The sequence below is a fragment of the Buceros rhinoceros genome, unplaced genomic scaffold, assembly GCF_000710305.1.
Source record: "Buceros rhinoceros silvestris isolate BGI_N320 unplaced genomic scaffold, ASM71030v1 scaffold39340, whole genome shotgun sequence".
Classification (NCBI taxonomy): domain Eukaryota; kingdom Metazoa; phylum Chordata; class Aves; order Bucerotiformes; family Bucerotidae; genus Buceros; species Buceros rhinoceros.
This window is the reverse complement of record NW_010392036.1, coordinates 1-18472: the sequence shown is the minus strand read 5'-3', so window position 1 is coordinate 18472 and position 18472 is coordinate 1. Positions and strand designations below refer to the sequence as shown.

Genomic DNA, 18472 nt, shown 5'->3' with positions numbered 1-18472 from the left:
TGTCTTGCTCCCATTTGCACTTTTTCAACCTGAAGTGAAATAATTTTTTATGAGAAACCTGCACTTGAATTCTAGCTCTTACGAGGCATCTATGTGTTCTATATTTTATTTATTTGTATTCCGTCAAGTCCATTATTCTCTTTAGTTCGGTGTCTGTGCCTATAGCTTGGGTATTGTGTGTGCTTGCGTGTACTTCTCTGTGTACGAGAAAGTTTCCGTATCTAGCAAGCTCCATTAAATGGAACAGGTAATAACTTCTGTGTGAATTAAATGAATTGTTCTGTTCTTGCCAGAGATTTTCATGAATAATTCAGAGATTCCCATCAGAAATTGCACATTTTCTATTGTGATGGTTGCTGTAAATTAAACAAGAAACCTGAACCTATTGTGGTCTAAGATACTTGCCCAGAGGGTCTGGGTAACCCACAAAAGAGAGAAGATATTTTCTTAAGAATTTGCAGGAAAGGTTTCTACTGCTGTCTTTCCCACTATGAATACAAATTATACTTCTTTCAATTATGGGAGAAATACAGTGGAATTAAGTAATTTTTGGAAGGAATATTGCCCTTTTTTGAGACTACCAGCAGACTTTGGTTCTCTTAAATTAGGAGCAGTTTTTCTGCTAAGAACACATCATAAGGGTGTGTTTGTGGAAAATGGCAGTTGATTTCAGTAGCCGAGATGATAGGAGGAGGAGAAGGTCGGGGCAAGTGACCCTTAGAAGTCAAAGCACGGATAGTTTTATGTATGTAAACGTGAAATTCACTTATACCCCCCATATAGCCTGTCTTTGTTACCTAAGTGGCCTCCTTTCCTCACACGTGGTGCACAGCCAGCAGTGCTAGAAGTGGGTTTAGCACAGGTTGCTAAGTGAATGCCCCGACAGACGTGAGTTTCACAGAAGGAAGAATGAAATCTGGAAAGCTAACAATATTACAGTCACTGGCAGCTCTAACAGATCCCAAAGGGATGTACTTAGAGGCATAATTGGTTTGGTTCTTTTCTTTACCAGAATTATCTCCGTAGCCTGTCCAAGAGCTGAAGGGGTGGCAGCAGGCTGTGGGTGGCAAGATGGACAGTCATTGCTCCGTCATAGTATTACGACCTTTTATATCATTAGAGATTACAGACAGGATGCTTCCAGGAAATGACAAAGCCTGTAGAGAAGGGGACAAACAGTAGGACAGGCACATTGAGGTGACTTATTCTACAGTAACATGTGTATCTGTAGGAAACTGTTCCTGCTTTTCATCACTTCATCTGTCTGTGCTTGCTTGCGCGTGGTGGTGTGTCAGTAGGCAGCAAGTGTGATTCCCAGAACAGAGGCTTGAACAAAGCTAGTGGAAATTCAAGAATAACGTAGTACTTGTCCCTTCTGTACCACAGGTACCTCAAAAGGAACTAATCCAAATACTTAATGCCAAAAAATAACTTCAGATCTAAATGCTGGGAACATGCAATATGGCAAGGTTCTTGTAAACAGTTTCCTATGAATTTTTAAGTGTTCTCCCTGTAAACTCGAATGTGAAAATTAGTTACCATTAGTTCTACTCCGCAGTAACAGTAAGCTGTATCTTTGGGCATGGGGCAGATTAATTTTGTACCAGTCTAACTATTGAAGAGCTGGAGCCATCGGAAAGGCAAGTGGGTTGGAGTTAAGGGATGCCGTGGCTTTTTGAGCAACAAAATGGGGCAGGTGCAGGTTCCAGTTGCAGCCATTGATACAGCCTGAAGCAAAATGCTGAGAAAGTCTTCAGTGAGTGGAGCTGAGGGAGGTACAGACAAAGAAAGAGCATAACCCTTATTACAGGATCTGTGAATTTAAAATCTCAGTGAGTGGGAAGCTCAGTAACTCCACTGCGCAAGAGTTGTGACAACAAGTAACAAGAGTTAGTGACACACTGATGATCACTGAACAGTAAAAGGAGCTAAAGTATTTACTTCTGTCCACTGAACCAGATCTATGCGGTTCATTCTAAAGCGCGTTGGTTGCTTAGCTTTTGTCTGGAGGACACTGCTGTGCACCGTCACACAAACGTGTCAGGTGAGACAGGGACTTCTTTTGCTTCCTGACGTGATAAAATTCAGTCTAGAAGTTGATGAGCATGCAATGACTGCCAACTGCAGAATGACCCCCACTCCTCTGACTTCAGGTTCTGTGGTAATTTTAGACATTGCTGTTTGAAATGCAATACACAATTTCATTATGTTCGCACTAAATGTGCAACAAGCTGATTTGCTTGAAAAATTTGAACGTATGCTGCTTTGGAGTAAAATATGCACAGGTCAGAATCTGGTAGCTGTAACAAAGCTGACAGGCCCTTCGCAAGCAGTGGATGCTGTTGATAACTCCTACATCAATACCTCCTGCCTCCAACCTATTGTTTCAAGTTAATTTAGAATTTGTTTCCAGTCTTCCTTATGTATCTCTTACTTGGTAATCAGAAAACCAGGTAATTTCCATTTGTGTTTGGGTGACATTCCTCTTGTTTTGGGGAGTACCAGAAGATTCTCTTCAGTGGCTACTCATATATCTGGAGAGTGTTGATTTGAAAACTCAAAAATCTGCACTATTTCCAATTAGCAAAATTAGTAGCCATCATGCTTAGAAAGTGTTGCAAAGCAGGGCAACTTGTATTCATAAACACAAATCCTGAATGATATAAATTCACTAAAATAAGTGTCTTTGTTTTATATGAACGGTTCCAGTGACTGGCCTTTCATCACAGCTCTCCTGGATTATTCTGTTTGTTTTCAGCTGTTGGACAAATTAAAAGATCGCTGGATGCACACTGGCTTATGGAGGAACCTGGAGCTGGTGAAGACAGTCATTGCAGAGCCTCAGGGAGGGGCAAAGAGTGACTTCGATGAACTGCTGAAAATATACTATGATGCAATAAGATGTAAAGGAGAAAAAGGTATGTTCTTCAGACATAGGAAATAGTTATGCAGACTCTTCTAGTTTTTAAAAAAGGGATTCTTAAAGTGCTTAACAATTAGAATAAGGTAGGGATAATTATTGTGATAAATGAGGAAGCTTAACTGCTGTTTATATTGCCGCGTGAGGAACGTGTGGTTCTTCCATAATTAAGTACCATAATTAAGTATATGGTGCAAAATTATTTCGCTAGTTGATATTCAAAATCACACATTATTGGTCAAAATCGACTTAATCTCATCCCTCTAACAAAGGGGGCTGGTTTTCTATCCACTCCCCTTTTCCAGACTGATACACTGTGTATTATGCTGTATTATGCTTAGCTCTTTTAAAGATGTTGGTGAGTCTGTCTTCTGATGCTCACTTTACGACTGGGAATGATTCATGTATTCCTCTCTGGCTTGTTCAAGATGGAGCTCTCCTCATAGCCGTCTGCAGAGGAAAAGTTAGTGAAGGCTTGGATTTCTGCGATGAGAATGCCCGTGCGGTTATAACCATAGGTATTCCGTTTCCAAACGTGAAAGACCTTCAGGTAGGATATCAGTTGGAAGAGTTGTTCTTTATTTGTATGTCATGTTTCAAACACCAAATATGCACACAATGTTTTTTCTAAATGTTTACCCTTGGACTGCCCTCAATTCCGTTTGAATTCTTCGAGTTACCTTCTATACAGGTAAGAGAAGGAACAGCATTGTCTATCATGATTGGTGGACTCTTTGATGTCATTCTGAATAAATGTGTATCATGCTGGCTGTATTGCAAATCTTTGTCTGGCATTGCTAGTGAAGGCTATAGCATCGTTAAAATGCTCATTAACTTCATACTCTGCCAAGCAACAGTACGTGTTTCCATCTTCACTTGCCTGTTTCATACGCTGAAACTTAGGTCATTTGTACAGAAATTAAGTTACTTCCTGACTTTTTACTGCTGTGGCATTTGGTTGTGAGGGTCTAGGATAAACGCTGGGAAAGTACTACTTTAAATACGGCATTCAGATTGATCAAGAGATTATTTCAGAAAACGTGAAGTAACACCCTAACGAAGCAATGTATTTCACACACTGTGGATTGCAGCGATTCACCTTTCTGATCCCTATTGCCTGTTTAGTGTAACTGTGTGTATGACACTTCCCACTGAAGCAGAAGGGACTGTAAAACTACTTGTGTTTTCCAGCAGGTGGCCAAAGCAGCATCCTGTCGCTGGCACTGCTGTGTAATTACCCACACCAACAGTTCCTGCCTTCTGCCTTCAGCAGCTCTTGTATCACGGAGAGATGATATTGCATTAGAAAAGGCACTTTGTAGTTGAGCCCAGGCATTCCTAAAGGAAAAGAAAGCCAATGCATATGGAAAAATGTTTTTATAGACTTTCTACTTTCTGAAAAGGAACAACTATTATTGGCTAGTTTGTAAGACCACCTGTTTTTTTAGTGGTCTGTGCATGGTACTTAATTGCCCAGTTGCTGGCACACTTCTTCCAGTGATGAGCCACTGTCACTGATTTATCTCGTGGGTATCTTTCAGGGCTTTTTGGGAATACTCAGTGAAGCTAAGAAAGGAAGTGAAGTATCCCAGAAAAAATAAGTACCAGGAACAGCTGGATTCTGATTATTAGTAATGCCAAGTCAAACAAGAAAGTCATAGGTTCACACTCAAAGCCCAAACAGACTCAGCTTTGGTTTTAGAGATGTGTTCTGAGCTTAAGTGAACAACCAAAGGCTTCTTTGTTGTCTACAGTGTGTGCCTAATTACAGCCTTGCTGGAAAAACCCACATCCTACATGGACTACTGAGGTTCTATTAGTGGTGGCTGCAATGTTTGCGTAACTTCCTTGAAGCACTTATTCAGCCACAACATTTTTTGTCTCACTAATATATAATACGCTGTACTTTAGTGTAAAACATTTACATTCAAAGGACACTTTTTCGAACTCTCTCTAGAGGTGGAAATGCTTTGCTTTAGAAACATATGCTGAAATGTTTTGGAAATACTTGGTCTGTAGTACAGCTGGAACTCCTTCAATTTTCTCCAAATGACTTCCAGCAAGTGAATATTTTTGTGTTCGAAATGATACAAAATTAACTTGATAAGTATGCGTCAAGGGTGCAATATGTTTGCAGTGGATCATGTTCTTTAAGATTACAATAGTGCGTTGGGTTTTACCTTGATTTCAAGCAAATACGTAATATAATAGAATCACAGCAGCACATCCCATTACTGATAACTAAAGTCCAAAGAATCAGTGTTGTGTTGTGTCGAACTATTTTTTCGATTAGACTGAAGTAAACCTCTAAATTTTTAAGGAGGGGTAGAAACACTAGCTACCAAATTGCAAGCAGCTAAAGGTTGGAGTGTGTATATTTAGCTATGGTAATGCACAAAGCACTGCAGTGATCAATTCTAGATGAGAGAAGGGCATGCACCAGTCTCTTAGCATCAGATCTGAGGAGCTGTCTGTGCATGGCAGCGCTCCTGGAATAACGCTAGAGCCAATTGTTTTCATTGTCAATGTGTCTTTTGCTCAAGGACCTGAATTTAGAGGGATACCCAACAAGCAGTACTTCGCTTTCAACTGGATCGTGTGTTTCAATGCTTTCAGTTTATCGGATACCCCAGGAAGGTCTGGATTAATGCACGTTTCTTTTACCAGTTGAGCTCAATTGTGTGAAGGAGGATAGAGTGAAGGATAGACACTCTGTTCGTTGCCTAAGGTTAATTAGTAGCTTTGTAGAAACAGAAGCATAGATGCAGAAGAAATTTGCAAGACTAAACATTTTTTTTCAGTGGCACATCAGCTCAGGAAAGGAATTGGAATTCTATTCTCAAGGAAAACTGACCATTAATATTGAAGATTGGCATGTAAAATGAAAAATAAGAGGAGGGAAGGGAGAAAGGGGCGCAACCCCCATTTTCACGTGATATTAATCTGTTTGTGTATTTCTGGGAGAGCTCACACAATAGTACCACTTCTCAGAATGGAATGAAACAAATGTCTTAGAAAAGGGTACAGAAAAGTAAGGGCTGCATTTAAAAAACTTTAACTCCATATAAAACCAATGTGATATCCTACTTATAGTAGTCTCTGTGTATTAACAAATGTAAATTGTTGTTTATCACTTCGGTCCCTCTAGAGCAAAGACGTTACTTGAACATTAGAAAGGAAAAGAAAGTTTTATTCCTGTACGCTTCATAATTCTTCTAAATGCTTTGGAGTTCTCTTCCATGAGTGTTTCGGTCGCTGAAGTTTTCTTCATAGAACTCAAGAGTATCAATTTGCCAATAAAGGAAAAAATGGTGCATGAAACTTGCAGGGATAGGAAGGGATGCTATAAACCGTTCTCTCCTCTTGCAGATAGTTAATTAGTATTACCTGAAATGAGAAGAGATTCCTTAATACTTATAGACAATTGATTGTCTCCAGCTAAGCCTTAACCTGCTGTCTTAACCAGCTGGAGCTTGGCTGGCTCTGTTACTGTTTAATTAGCAGCTTGAATCCAAAAGGCACAAGCCCGGTTGCCAAGGGGTTAAATGATACCTGGGCCATCCTGCTTGTGATGTGACTTCATCTGCTAACCCAGCTGCTGTGATCTGCTCTACATCTTTGGAACTGAGGTGGGAATAGAGTTGGGTTTTAAAGTGAAAACTGATGCTCAAATACTCCTTGCATTAAACAGTCCAAGTAATTTATGGTCCGCCTATCAGGAAGAATATGATTACAGTATTTTATAAAATACCTTCTCCTATTCAGGGTTGGTTTCAAAGCTTATCAGTAGTGCTTATCGTACTAAGAAGATATGAATCCTCTCTGCCAAGTACAACCGAGTGGCTTTCTTTTAGGGTGGCTGATTTAATTTTAAATGTTTCTCCTTTTTAATAGTTTTTTCCTATTGGAATTATCTTTTTCTTGTGGGATTAGAAGAATCCAGATTTTTAAACATGAGGACACTGTACAGTTTCTCTTTTTTTGTAGGGTTTTAGGAATACGTTAAGTTCCCAAATGAAACAGTTAAAGTTTATAGGTTAGTTATGATATAGTTGGTTAGTGTTTCTATAGATTTTGTAGGCCTACCAGAAAACTGATTAAAACCTGGAAATTTCGAAGCTTCTGGTTTTGAAGTTTTGGGAGGAGCTTGAGTTTTGAGCAGGCAGAAGGAAATTCAGAACCCAGTGACACAAGTAACCTATGTAGACATAAAATTGTGGACACAGGTACATCTGTTGCTTTTGCACAGCAGTGAGTGCTTAATAGACACACTGAACAAAGAAACTGATGGGATGATTGATAATTACATCCCTCTGAAAATAGGAAACACAAGTGATTAACAGTTCCCTTGGAATATCCATGAATGATATACTTCTGGAATTGGTTTAAACCACTAAAAAGTGCTCTGCTTATTCATGGAAATAGTTGCATGTCTGCTTTTTGGGTTAATAAAAGTGCTCTTAGGACTCAATTCCATAACCCCTTTCTTCTGCACATAGCTTTTACTTGTGTGAGTAATCCCTTTAATACTTCTAGGACTGTGCATGATCGTAGGGGGTTGTAGAACTGTACCTTTGGAGACCAGTATTTTATGTTGGCAGCTTGACGTTGGCTCATCTCCACCAATATTACTGGTCTGTGATCAACCTGCTTTCTAAATATATTTTGTGATTTGTAACTTGATGCTAATACCAGTGAACTGTAATATTAGAAAACATAAATAATGTGACAGAAAAAGGTGTGTAATCCCATATACATGTTAGCTGATGCTATCATACTGTTCATTAACTTCTGTTACATATTCTGAGTTGTAGCATTTTGGATCCAGGCATCAGTCTTTACTTGGGCAAGAAACTCATAGTCAAGTGTGAAAGTGTGAAGCATAATATCCAGTTTTATTTTCTCCATTGTTTGTGCTAAATGTGTTCCACAACTTCTGGTATTAAATGGCAAGTGTTTGGTCTCCTTAAGTAACTGTATTTCTTTAAGTCACATTATTTTTTGTAGAACCTTTAAAGAGTGTTGTTTAGTTTCACTTAAAATTTTAGGCACATAGTATCTTACTTTCACTCATTTTCACAGAAGTCACACTTTGTCAGTGTTAGGCAGAAAGAAATAATTAAGGTTCAGAAGAGTACTGGACAGTAAACAATATTGATTTAAGAAAGAGAGGCCAACCCCCTAATTCTGTGTTAGTGAAAACGGTTTCATATTGCTGGAGAATCAGGTTGCTAAAGCAAAGTATATAAAAGAAATGTTAAAGGATTGCTTAAAGCTATGGTGCTCTCAGTGGTAGGGTTTGGCTCTAGCAAAGCAGGAAAATTTATTTCAGAGCCAAAAATGACTTCTTTGGCTGTGACCAGGATTTCCTCTGCCCACCTCTGGGACCTGAAACTAGAGGTAGGAAAATCTGATTTTGGAGCCAAGCGTGACTTGTTTAGTTCAAGTCATGATTTACTGTTCTTACCTTGGGGACCTGAAAATAAAGAAGCTCGCTATGAACTGTTGATAATGGGCAACTCTGAAGTGCAAGCATTAAGCTAACTTTCCCAGAGAGCATTTCTTCACTTCCACCTCTCCAGCTGCTTTTGATCGTAGTACAGTAGAGTGTACTTAATCATGGAACGGCTCAGAGGACGTTACCAAACCGGCGAGAAAAATGCAGTCAAACTCTGTTACACCAGTAGATGTGCAAGAAAAATAAACGTGATAAGGTTAGGATTTCCGTGCAGTGACATCGGTCGAGAACTGGAGCTGAGTTTGCTGTTAATGAGGAGTGTTTCCCCTCGCTGCTAGGGGGTGGACATGAACTACAACGGCAAAGACTTCCTTTATTGTTTCCAGTACCATAATTTGTGAAACACGATGGAACTCATCATTTCAGTTGCAAATTCTTGGTTACGTGTAACAATGATATAAAGAGTTTGCAGCTTTCTGGCTGTAGTTTCTCCTGTTGTGGGGGCTCAATAGATTGGGATATTTGCAACATTTCAGAATAATGGCATTTTTCCAAGTATTCAAGTTTATTTCTAGTCCTTGTGGCAGTTTTTAAGCCTATTTGCTTTTTCTCCATTGAAGGAAAGAAGAATCTTGTGCTAGATAAGTGGTTGCTGAAATAATTTCTTGCATTCTGTATTCTAGGGGAAAAAAAATTTCTAAGGAAAATATTGTTATTTTAGATGCTTGACCTGAGTTGAGAAACATACCGTGAACTATATGAATTTCATCACAGCTTTGCATCACTTAAACATATTTTCACTTTTTATTCAAAATAGAGTGTTGTTTTAAAATATGGGCAGACTGGTACAGAAAATTACATTTAATGGGAAGGTCATTGCCATGTTTAGCAGAATTTGAAAATTCCTCATGAAGTTAAGAATTCTGTTAGATATAAGACTGACCGTTCTGTTATTGATGTGATTGTTTTAAGCAGAGTGAGTGTTCTGAACAACTTTCTGGTCAAATCTGACGTTCATTGGAAAAACCTTGGGACACAGCGCGTGCTGCAATCCCACTGAAAGTGATAAATGTTTGTAAGAAGTCATTGGTTTGTACCATTGTTTGATTGTCGGTGTTAATGGCTGTCTAAACCTGGGTCAGTTTCCTCTTTGTTTTATTACTGTGAAAAAAATTGCAAATATAAAGTGGGGAGCAGAAGATCAGTTATGGAACTGTCACAGGAAAGCCGAACATCGTGGTCTGTAATGTACTGCATGTTCTCTGAGCAGGAAGCGCTGAACAGGGTAGAAGAGCGATGAGTGTAGGTGTTTGTATATACGCACACACTTGTCTGTCTTCCGTGCCCTGCTTCATATTCAATTTTATTTTGTATTTTAATTGCAAAGTAGCTTTTGGAAACAACCAGGTTAAGGATGTAAATAAGAAATACATTTACACCGTTGAAATGCAGCAAGCCTCTAGATGTTAAATAACAATCAGTCGAGACAGCGTACTTGACGTTTGGTACAAGAGTGTGCTTTGAGATCCCGCAGCCAGCATCGTGCTTGTCTGGCAGCCGTACTCAGTAAATTGTTGCAGTCTGCTGTGGCACTGCTTACGAAGGGGTAACGCAGTGTGCGGGATCACATCATAACAAGGTGACTGGCTGCATATTGCAGGTCTCCCTCACTTTTCTTTTTTCTCTGCTCCCCAAAGGAAAATGTCAGGAGGTGTAGCTACCTGTGTTACAAAAAACCCAAGCAATGCAGTAAATATGTGACGGTGTGGCAATTTCTTACCTCTCCGCAAAGCAGCGAGATATCTCAACGGCCTTTTACTTTCCACTTCTCCTGAAATTAGAACGGTTGTGAAAAAGTCAAAGCCTTCCACACTCTTCTTACACTGATTAGAATTTCTGTTAATGAAGAAAAAAACCACTGTGGCAGAGGCTTAACATGCAAGAGTAGCTGTGAAATCTGTGGAGCACAGCATTCCTGTAGCTAAGACAGGTAACATTTACGTTCAACATCACGTGTAAGACTAGTGGATGGCATTTCTCCTCTCCTGGTGCAAGGCTAATGTCAATATGTTGGCACAGATCACAGAAATCATCCCTGAATATATCCAGAAGACAAGCCTTTGGATAAATAATACAGCAAATCAGAACTTTTCCTTTACATTTACTAGTTTACTTTGCTGATCCATAAAAAAATTCCAAAGTGATTTTCTTGTGTTTATCTTGTCCTTAGCAAGTAGGGATGACCTTTAAGTTTTTTACTTTACTGTCAAAGTATGTTGAAAGCTTTAAAAGTGAAGCTATCACCTTGGGGATTTTTAAGGATGACTGACACTTACCACTTCACCTTAGACACAGTAGCACTGAGCGTATGCAGCAGCGTCGTACCTCAAGGGAAGCTGTTTGATTTTTTTCACTTCTGCTTCGCTGGAAATGGATTGAATTTTCTCTTCAGAGGAGAGTTTTGGTTGCATTAGATTTTAATCAAGTCACTTGTTCACAGTCCCTCAAAGCTTACAAGGCTGAGATGAGTAGATGGGCCTGGGGTGAATGTGCTACAAGGTTTGTCAAACTGTAAAACTTCCAGATCTCTGAGATGCCACATGGTGTAGTTGACAAATCAGTGGTTGCAACATTACATAAGCTTCCCATCTCTCTAGCGCTGGGATTAAGAGTGAGAATGCTGGGGAAGCCTTGAGTTGTAAAATACCTTGTGAGCTCAGAGTAAGAGAACTACAGCTTTGCATGAAGTGGTGGTGCTGGTTTTCTGCCCCAGAAGATGGTTTTGGCCAGTTAGTGGACTCTAACAGACTGTAGTTTGCTGTTGGGTTGTCTGGCTTTTCTTTTTGAAGTCGTGTTAAGGTTTTTGGGCTATGGAGAAACAAGCTAGCAGTGGTTTTCTGTACAGTTTCTTTCTTGCCACATGCATGGGCTTTTTTCCAGAGTCAGTAACTTCTTCTAGTTTTGAGTATATCTTCATTCAGGCAACAAACATTTAAATCCCGTGGATGCCCAGTATCTTCTCAGGTGCAGCAGTCTGCAAGATAGAACTGGTCTGAGATGGACATCTGCAGAGATGTTGTTTCCTTATTTTCCTCAGTGTTACCAGAGGAAGGCAAAGTTTTAGGTGCGCATAGAATTTTTTCAGATGGAAAAGGTCACCTGAACTATTTTGAAGTTTATGATGCTTTGCTGCACAAATGATTTGGGTTGCCTCTCTGTGAGGGGCAGCCGCTGGTGGGCCACGGGTGTCCGGTACAGCCTCACAGGGAGTCATCTGGTGAAGAGACTCTTGTAGGCTGGAGCTATGTAACAGAACATCTGGAAAATAATTGAGCGGCATGAAGTACTGCTCATGTCTCCAGCTGGTGATGTCTTATCTGCAGTATATATGGTATTGCTGTGCTCACAGTTTTGGGGTTTTACTGGTGTTTTTTTGAAGATAGCCAGTATTTGTGTGTGCAGGCAGAGGAGAGTGTTGGATCTAAGTGTCGGGTGACCATCCTTAGGTATATGAAATGGTTAGGATGGTCTTAACAAATTGTTGTATACGGAACTAGTTTGGTAAATTAAAGGTAATAAGTATTTGCTTATTTCATACTGTTTCATACTTTTTTATATGTCTCAATGCTGCACTTGGAATGCCTGGAGCATTTGAAGATAACGTCCTGCCATAATATCTTTTTCCTGTGGGCCAATAAATTGAGACATTGTGTTTAGATACAGCTTTTAGTAGGTCTGCTGAGGAGTGAGGATGTTTGAAGCATATTCTATGACTCACCCAGGTCTTTACATGTGCATTATTTAGTCTTAAATCTCCCAGACGTCATTACTGCTTTTGAAGTGAGGGGGGAAAAGTTAAATGCTGCACTATTTAATGCTACTTCCATTTAAGGATTTTCAGATGTAAAAGAAAAGAAATGGGTTTTCATGTCTTTTAGTTTCCTGCACTTACCAACTTTTATGATTACTTGGCATTCGTCAGGAGGAAAGTAGATGGCAAGTATGTTCTTGAAGAATTCTAATTATTGCTATTTCAGGTGGAAGAGAGACTCTAACTGTACACATGAGATTTGTAGGACGGTAGATTTGCTTAAAAAACATTTTTATGTCTTTTGGGAGGATGGAAACAGGGAATGACCGCCTGGTATTTTTTACTTGTTTGTTTTTAGGAGGTGGGGAATTAGTAGATGTTAAATGTGAATGTGTCTTTTAAAGTTTTTTTGGATGATATGGGCAATGGTCTTTGTTTTCATTACCATTTTTCCTCTCATAAAACTAGAAAAACAAGTCAGTGGAATACCAGAAAGCATTTATATCCATTTTCTGATTTTTATTTCCATGGAGAATAGATGGAGGAGAGTGCTGGGGAGTGAAAGGCATGAGTTTACAGGTGTGTGTGGGTGTACCTACCTGCACGTGTGTGCATATATTGACACAGTTCCAAGCTTATTTGCCTTTTTCCTCTCAGGAGTTGCCTCTTTTTTTAACCTGAGCTGTCACAACACTGTGAAGTGCTGACGTAAAGAGAAGTGCAGGGTCAGATGAGTGCTCTGTTCATTGCTCATACAGTGCCATTGTATTCATGAATTTCTGGCTTTTCTTTAGCCTTCTGGGTAAGGTGGTTTGTAATCCCACAGGTTACAAACTGCAGGTCATTTTTAATCTACCAGAGAGAACTGGAGCCCACTGAAGATATTTAAGAAGTGATGTCTTGTCAAAGAACAGGCCTGGCTTGTTAACTATTAGAATTTGTTTGTTCATTTTTAGAAAGCCCAGTTAACATTTTATTTTATTAAAGTAATGCATCTAGAAAAATCTCAAAACTTTGCCAGATGAAGTAAAGCCACACACGGTTCCTCGTGCTGATGTGGATCGCACTAAATAGAAAATTGTATTCTGTGGCTTAGCCCCTTCAGCTTTCATGTGGTGACGCTGGCACTGATAAATAGGTTTATTGTGCTCCAGTTGTGAATGGTAACTGCCCCAAATGCCCCGGCCCCAGTCCTGCAGGCTTTGCTCGTGAAGTCTAAGGTCCTGTTTCTTGGCTGAGATAAAATGTCTCTGGATGAGTATCTGCTGGACCATTTGCTTGTTTCTACTGAAGTAAAATTGTAAATAAGTAATTAATAGTGTAGCACAGTGGGTTTTATTCTTTGTAGCTTAAATGCTTTCTCTCTCCTTAGAACTTCTTCACAGGTAAATTAGCACGTAGAATCCTGTGCAGACATTTAGCTGAAGGTACCGAAAATACACCAATATTGTTTCAAATTTCCTTATCCGGTGTAATTATGACTGCAAAACAAGGAGAAGCTTTTCACAAAACTCTACATTTACAGGAAGACCTCAGTTTAAAGAGAAAATGGTGCTTTAATTTTGTTGTTCAACCACTGATTTTTTGGTAGAAACAATTAGCTGATGATAGATTGCTATTTGTCTGCCTTGCAGTTACACACAGCCATGTTTTTGTTAGTTTTGAATAAATCTGGTTCAGCTTGGTGTGCTGTTAATAAGGCTTCTGTATGTGAATTTGCAGATTATTTTAAGGTCAAAAACTGAGTCTTCTGAGCTTTATGTCCTAAACCGACTGATACAGTCCGTGGTAATGACAGTATAAATCTATTTATGTACTTATATGTCACTTGAATTCTGAGCAAGTCTGGGTTTCTTCATGTGAAGCAATGTTACTCCAAGTAGCTTTTTTTGTAGTTTATCAAACACTTAAAATCTAAGGAAAAGCTTGGACTGCTAGTTCTGATTGAAAAATACATTTGAAAATTCTTTGGAATTGTATCAGAAACTGCCTAAAAATATTTTTTCCAAGTCATAAAAAGAAAAATTGGTTCATGGCATTTATTTTTTTCTTGATATTTCTCCATTAATATTCCATGGTGAAAGATGTCGAACTAATTAAGCATTAAAAGAACGAGCGGTTAGCAGGTATAATGCTGTTAGACTTCAGTTAATGTGAATGTGACCATGACCTCCCAGATAGATCAAAGACTAATCTGTCTGACAGCTACAAGATGGCAGAGCTTGCCACCGGCCTTCTGCTGCTGCTTGCTGAAGCTATTTGTCTGTAAAGCATGCCTGAGAGCTAGGAGTATATTTTTAAGGATGAACAGGTAAAAGTAAAAGGCTGTCTTCTGACATTTTAACTAATCCCTTCTAGCCTGTGGTTTACTGCACATTTAGGATATTTGCTAGCAGGAGAGACTGGCTTTTTCACATATGTAACATGTCATTTTGAATCGGGCGTTGATTTGACGCTTGATAACGTAAGAGTTATACAATGAAATAGATTCTGATTGCATTAAAATGACATGCCCTGGCCTTTTACCTTTACTAGGCTTCTAATGAAAACTGAACTCTCAGCAATGCGAGTTGTCATCTCATGCTGAGCCACGATCATTTAAGTGCGAAATCAGAATGTTTGTTTTCTGTTAACCCTTTTTAAATTGAGATAGAAAAGATAGGTTTTACAGATACACTGGGCGTTTAGACCAAGAGCACATATAATTTGTGAAATGTAATGTCGATGTGCAGTACAAACGGTGCACGTTTACGTCGTGCTAACATGTGCGAGGAGACTGGAAAAGTAACGTGTCCATTGACAGGGTAATGCAGTACAATGCAGATGAAACAGCAAGAACCTGAGGTAAAGCTCCATCTGTTATAACTGGCTAGAATCTTACTGATGACAGACATTCTTCAAAAGAAGAAATTTTTAGAAAATGTACCAGGACTAGAAGATAAACACAAAGTGTGTAACAGGATCACATTGTCATTGGTTTGTTTTAAAAGACTTCAGTGAAATTTTCCGACATCGTACCTAATTTCAGATGGTGAGAAGCACCATTTGGTTCTCCAGGTAGTATTTCTGTTAGTAGAAATGCACAGATATGCTCTAGTTCCTTTTCAAGGAATGGTTTTAATGTTTATAAAATCTTCAGAAGAAATCATCTTCTGTTTTGAAAATTACAAAGGAAATCTCACATGCCAGTCAATAAATTCTGAGTGACAGGTACAAATATTAAATCTGTGAAATCAAACTGAATTTACTTTCTGGCTGTAAAGATTGAATTTGTAAATTTGACAGGCAATTTAAAGGGCATAAGTACATAAAATAAAATTTCTTATCCAAATGCAACTTGAAAGTTACCTGTCAGAAGAGGTTAGAAGTCTGCTGTTTTCTCTCCTGAAGCGTGTCCTTTCACTTGTCAGTTTAGAAAGGTTAATACTGTACAAAAGAGCAATGGAAAAACCCTTTTTGGTGTAGTTTTATGTTTGTTTATTTATAAAAAATAAAATTTAGTTGTTCCCCTCCCGATAACACTAAATCCTTTTGATGTATGTTGGAACCATGTATAATGTCCTCGTACAAATTCTTGTTCAAACTCAGCGCAGGCAGTGTGTGTAGTTTGCCGTAGGATCCGGAAGGGGAGGCGGGGGATTTCTTTGGCAGCTGGTATCAGATCCACTGTTGAAGCGGCACTCTCAAGAAAAGAGGAGCCTGCTCTTTTCTGCCTCACGCTGGCCCATGGGCCTGCAAAGCTGAGCTGCCACCTTTGCTTCACGTTTAGCCAGTGAAATGGTTGTTGCCAAACTGCAGAAGGTGGTGCCAAGCTAGGAGTTAGAGCTGGTGTTGCTGGCCTCTGGTACTTGGGCGAGGTGGCTCTGCCTCTCAAGTACTTTCTTAGCTTCTGTAGAAAAAGGGGTTATATTTGCCTAACCCTCACTTGAGAGAAGCATGGTGTGGTCCCTGCAGCAGGTGAGGAGTCAGCGCTTGGGATCAAGGAAAGGATAAAGATCTCCATTGTATCATTTGCTTCCAGACGAGCAAGTAGAACTGTAGGCAATTAGTCTATTGACTTGTATCCGGGGTTTTTGCCTGTGTGAACAGCTTATCCTTCTCTTGCTAGCACAGAGGTCTGGGTGAGCGTGTGGTGGTTGTGCTGTTGGGTGTGAGTTATTGGAATAGATCACACCTTAAGAATAACTTTAGAAGGATAAAAGCCATAATTGTTACTATGCAGAATACAAAGTTGAAACACACTTTGCATATTCACTTATTTAATCCATGTTTGCTTGGTTTCCCCTTATAGAATATTTCCTGTTCAACATCATCACTAAAACCAGTATTTTGTGATTTCTTCCTTAGGTTGAATTAAAGAGGAAGTACAATGACCAGCACAAAATCACAAGAGGCCTTTTATCAGGGAGTCAGTGGTACGAGATTCAAGCTTACAGGGCTCTGAACCAAGCCCTGGGAAGGTGGGATAAACTGAGCATAATTTAAAAAATATGTATTTGTAGAACTTCTTTTGCAACATCTTTAAGGACTAATTCCTCACTGTAAACACAAGAGGGATAAATCAGGCCAAAACCTTTGTATTGCAGAAATCAGGTCTTTAGCTGTTCTCTACTGGCAATGGACTGAAACCCAGACACTCTGCGTTTGGACATTGTTGTAGTTCAGAGCTTTTGTTTTACATTCAGAATCCACTTTAGTTTGGTTGCATGTTTTATTGCTTCTAGTCCAGATACACAGAAATGAAAGCAGAGACAAACAGTTCTTGAGCTTATAAACCAAATGAAAATTCTCAGGTCTTTTCAAATGTACTAATTGTTCACACTCCTGGTGGGCTCAGAACAGTTGTTTGATGTTTAGCCTACAAGTATTTTTGAAAGGGAAAAATAGCAGGGGGTTCTCAGACCTTTGCAAAAGGTCAATTCAATTATCATGCTCACTGATCTCTTTCCAGGTTTAGAAGAAGTGGTACAGCCTACTTTCTCAGATGAAAAAATTACCCCCAAATCTTATTAACAGGGTAGCATTAATTCATCCTTCAACAAAATGTATATATAGATAGATATAGCTGTCATCCATATCTATCTCAGATGCCACACGTCTGTCGTAGATATATAGAGGTACAGACACACTTTCCTAGAAACATCAGCTGGAAGACTCTTGTTATTGGAATTCGTCCCAATATAAATGTTGTTATGTAAATGTGAGGTTTAGAAAGAAAATTGAGAGAACATAGTCGACATTAGTAAAATTTAATTGTACATTCTTGTTACAGGTCTGATTTTTTTAGATTCCTCTTTGGAGAGTAAGAGCATTAATTAAATTTGTTAAGAAAATCTAAGAACCTGTAAACTCCTATAGACCGACTATTGGATTATTTCTGTAGGCCTCTAAGAACTGAACTATGAACTCAAAGCTCACAGCTTTGATCTGCAGCATTATTCATTTTGTTACTAAAGAGGTAGGAATAACATGCGACCCAGAAACAAAAAAGTGCATAGTTATTTTAAAAACTGCTCGCAGTTGCATCAGTCCATTTTCTTTTCTTCTATGCTTTTACATGTTCCAATTTCAGTATTTGTTTCCAAGTTAAGAGCAGAAAACAAATGACATGACTTGATTAGCTGCTGAATATTTGTGGGGGGTTTTTTTGAAAAGTAAATAGTAAATTCAAGAACTAAGGAAAATCAACTAATTTCGGTACAAGTAGGAAAGCACTTCCTGTATATTTTTGCATATTGTAGCTGACTCACTGCAGTCCCTGTTGTCTGATCCCCACAGGTTTTTACTATATGCGCTCAATTATACGTACACTCTTTTTTGTTGCTCACTTTTAGGTGTATAAGACATAGGAATGACTGGGGTGCTCTTATTTTAGTTGATGATCGCTTCCGGAATAACCCCAATAAGTACATAACTGGTAAGCTGTAAAAATCTTTCTGGGCAAGTTCTTCACACATAGTGAAAAATTCAAATTATAGAAGTACGTTTATTCAAATACAGGTGAGTAGGAAAAGTCATAATGAAATACATCCATTGCAGTCGAATTGTGCAGTTGACACTGAGATTCTGGGACTGTACTCTGGTGTATTGCTGGTTCATTGAACGCGCTGGAACACGCTGGTACCAATGTTCGGCCCCTTTAATTTCTTTTCCCTTTTGGATATACAGATAATGGTGTAGAAATTGCAGAGTCAAGACCCTGAGAATTCTGTCTTAAAATTGGGACCTATAAGAACTTAAAGACTCTTAATTTTTGCATACTAAATATATAAAAATATATATA

At 39.0% G+C, this 18472-nt stretch overlaps 1 protein-coding gene across 1 annotated transcript in view; it reads left to right on the top strand.

Moving 5' to 3' along the window:
* BRIP1 (BRCA1 interacting protein C-terminal helicase 1) overlaps positions 1-18106 on the top strand; it is a gene marked incomplete at its 3' end in the record, with an annotated part of 50235 nt that extends 32129 nt beyond the window's left edge. The window contains exons 14-17 of the mRNA XM_010143696.1: positions 2759-2918; positions 3349-3470; positions 16537-16649; positions 18024-18106. Coding sequence (XP_010141998.1) covers positions 2759-2918; positions 3349-3470; positions 16537-16649; positions 18024-18106 — 478 coding nt within the window. The remainder of the gene's footprint in view (positions 1-2758; positions 2919-3348; positions 3471-16536; positions 16650-18023) is intronic.
* Between the last annotated feature and the right edge of the window lie 366 nt (positions 18107-18472).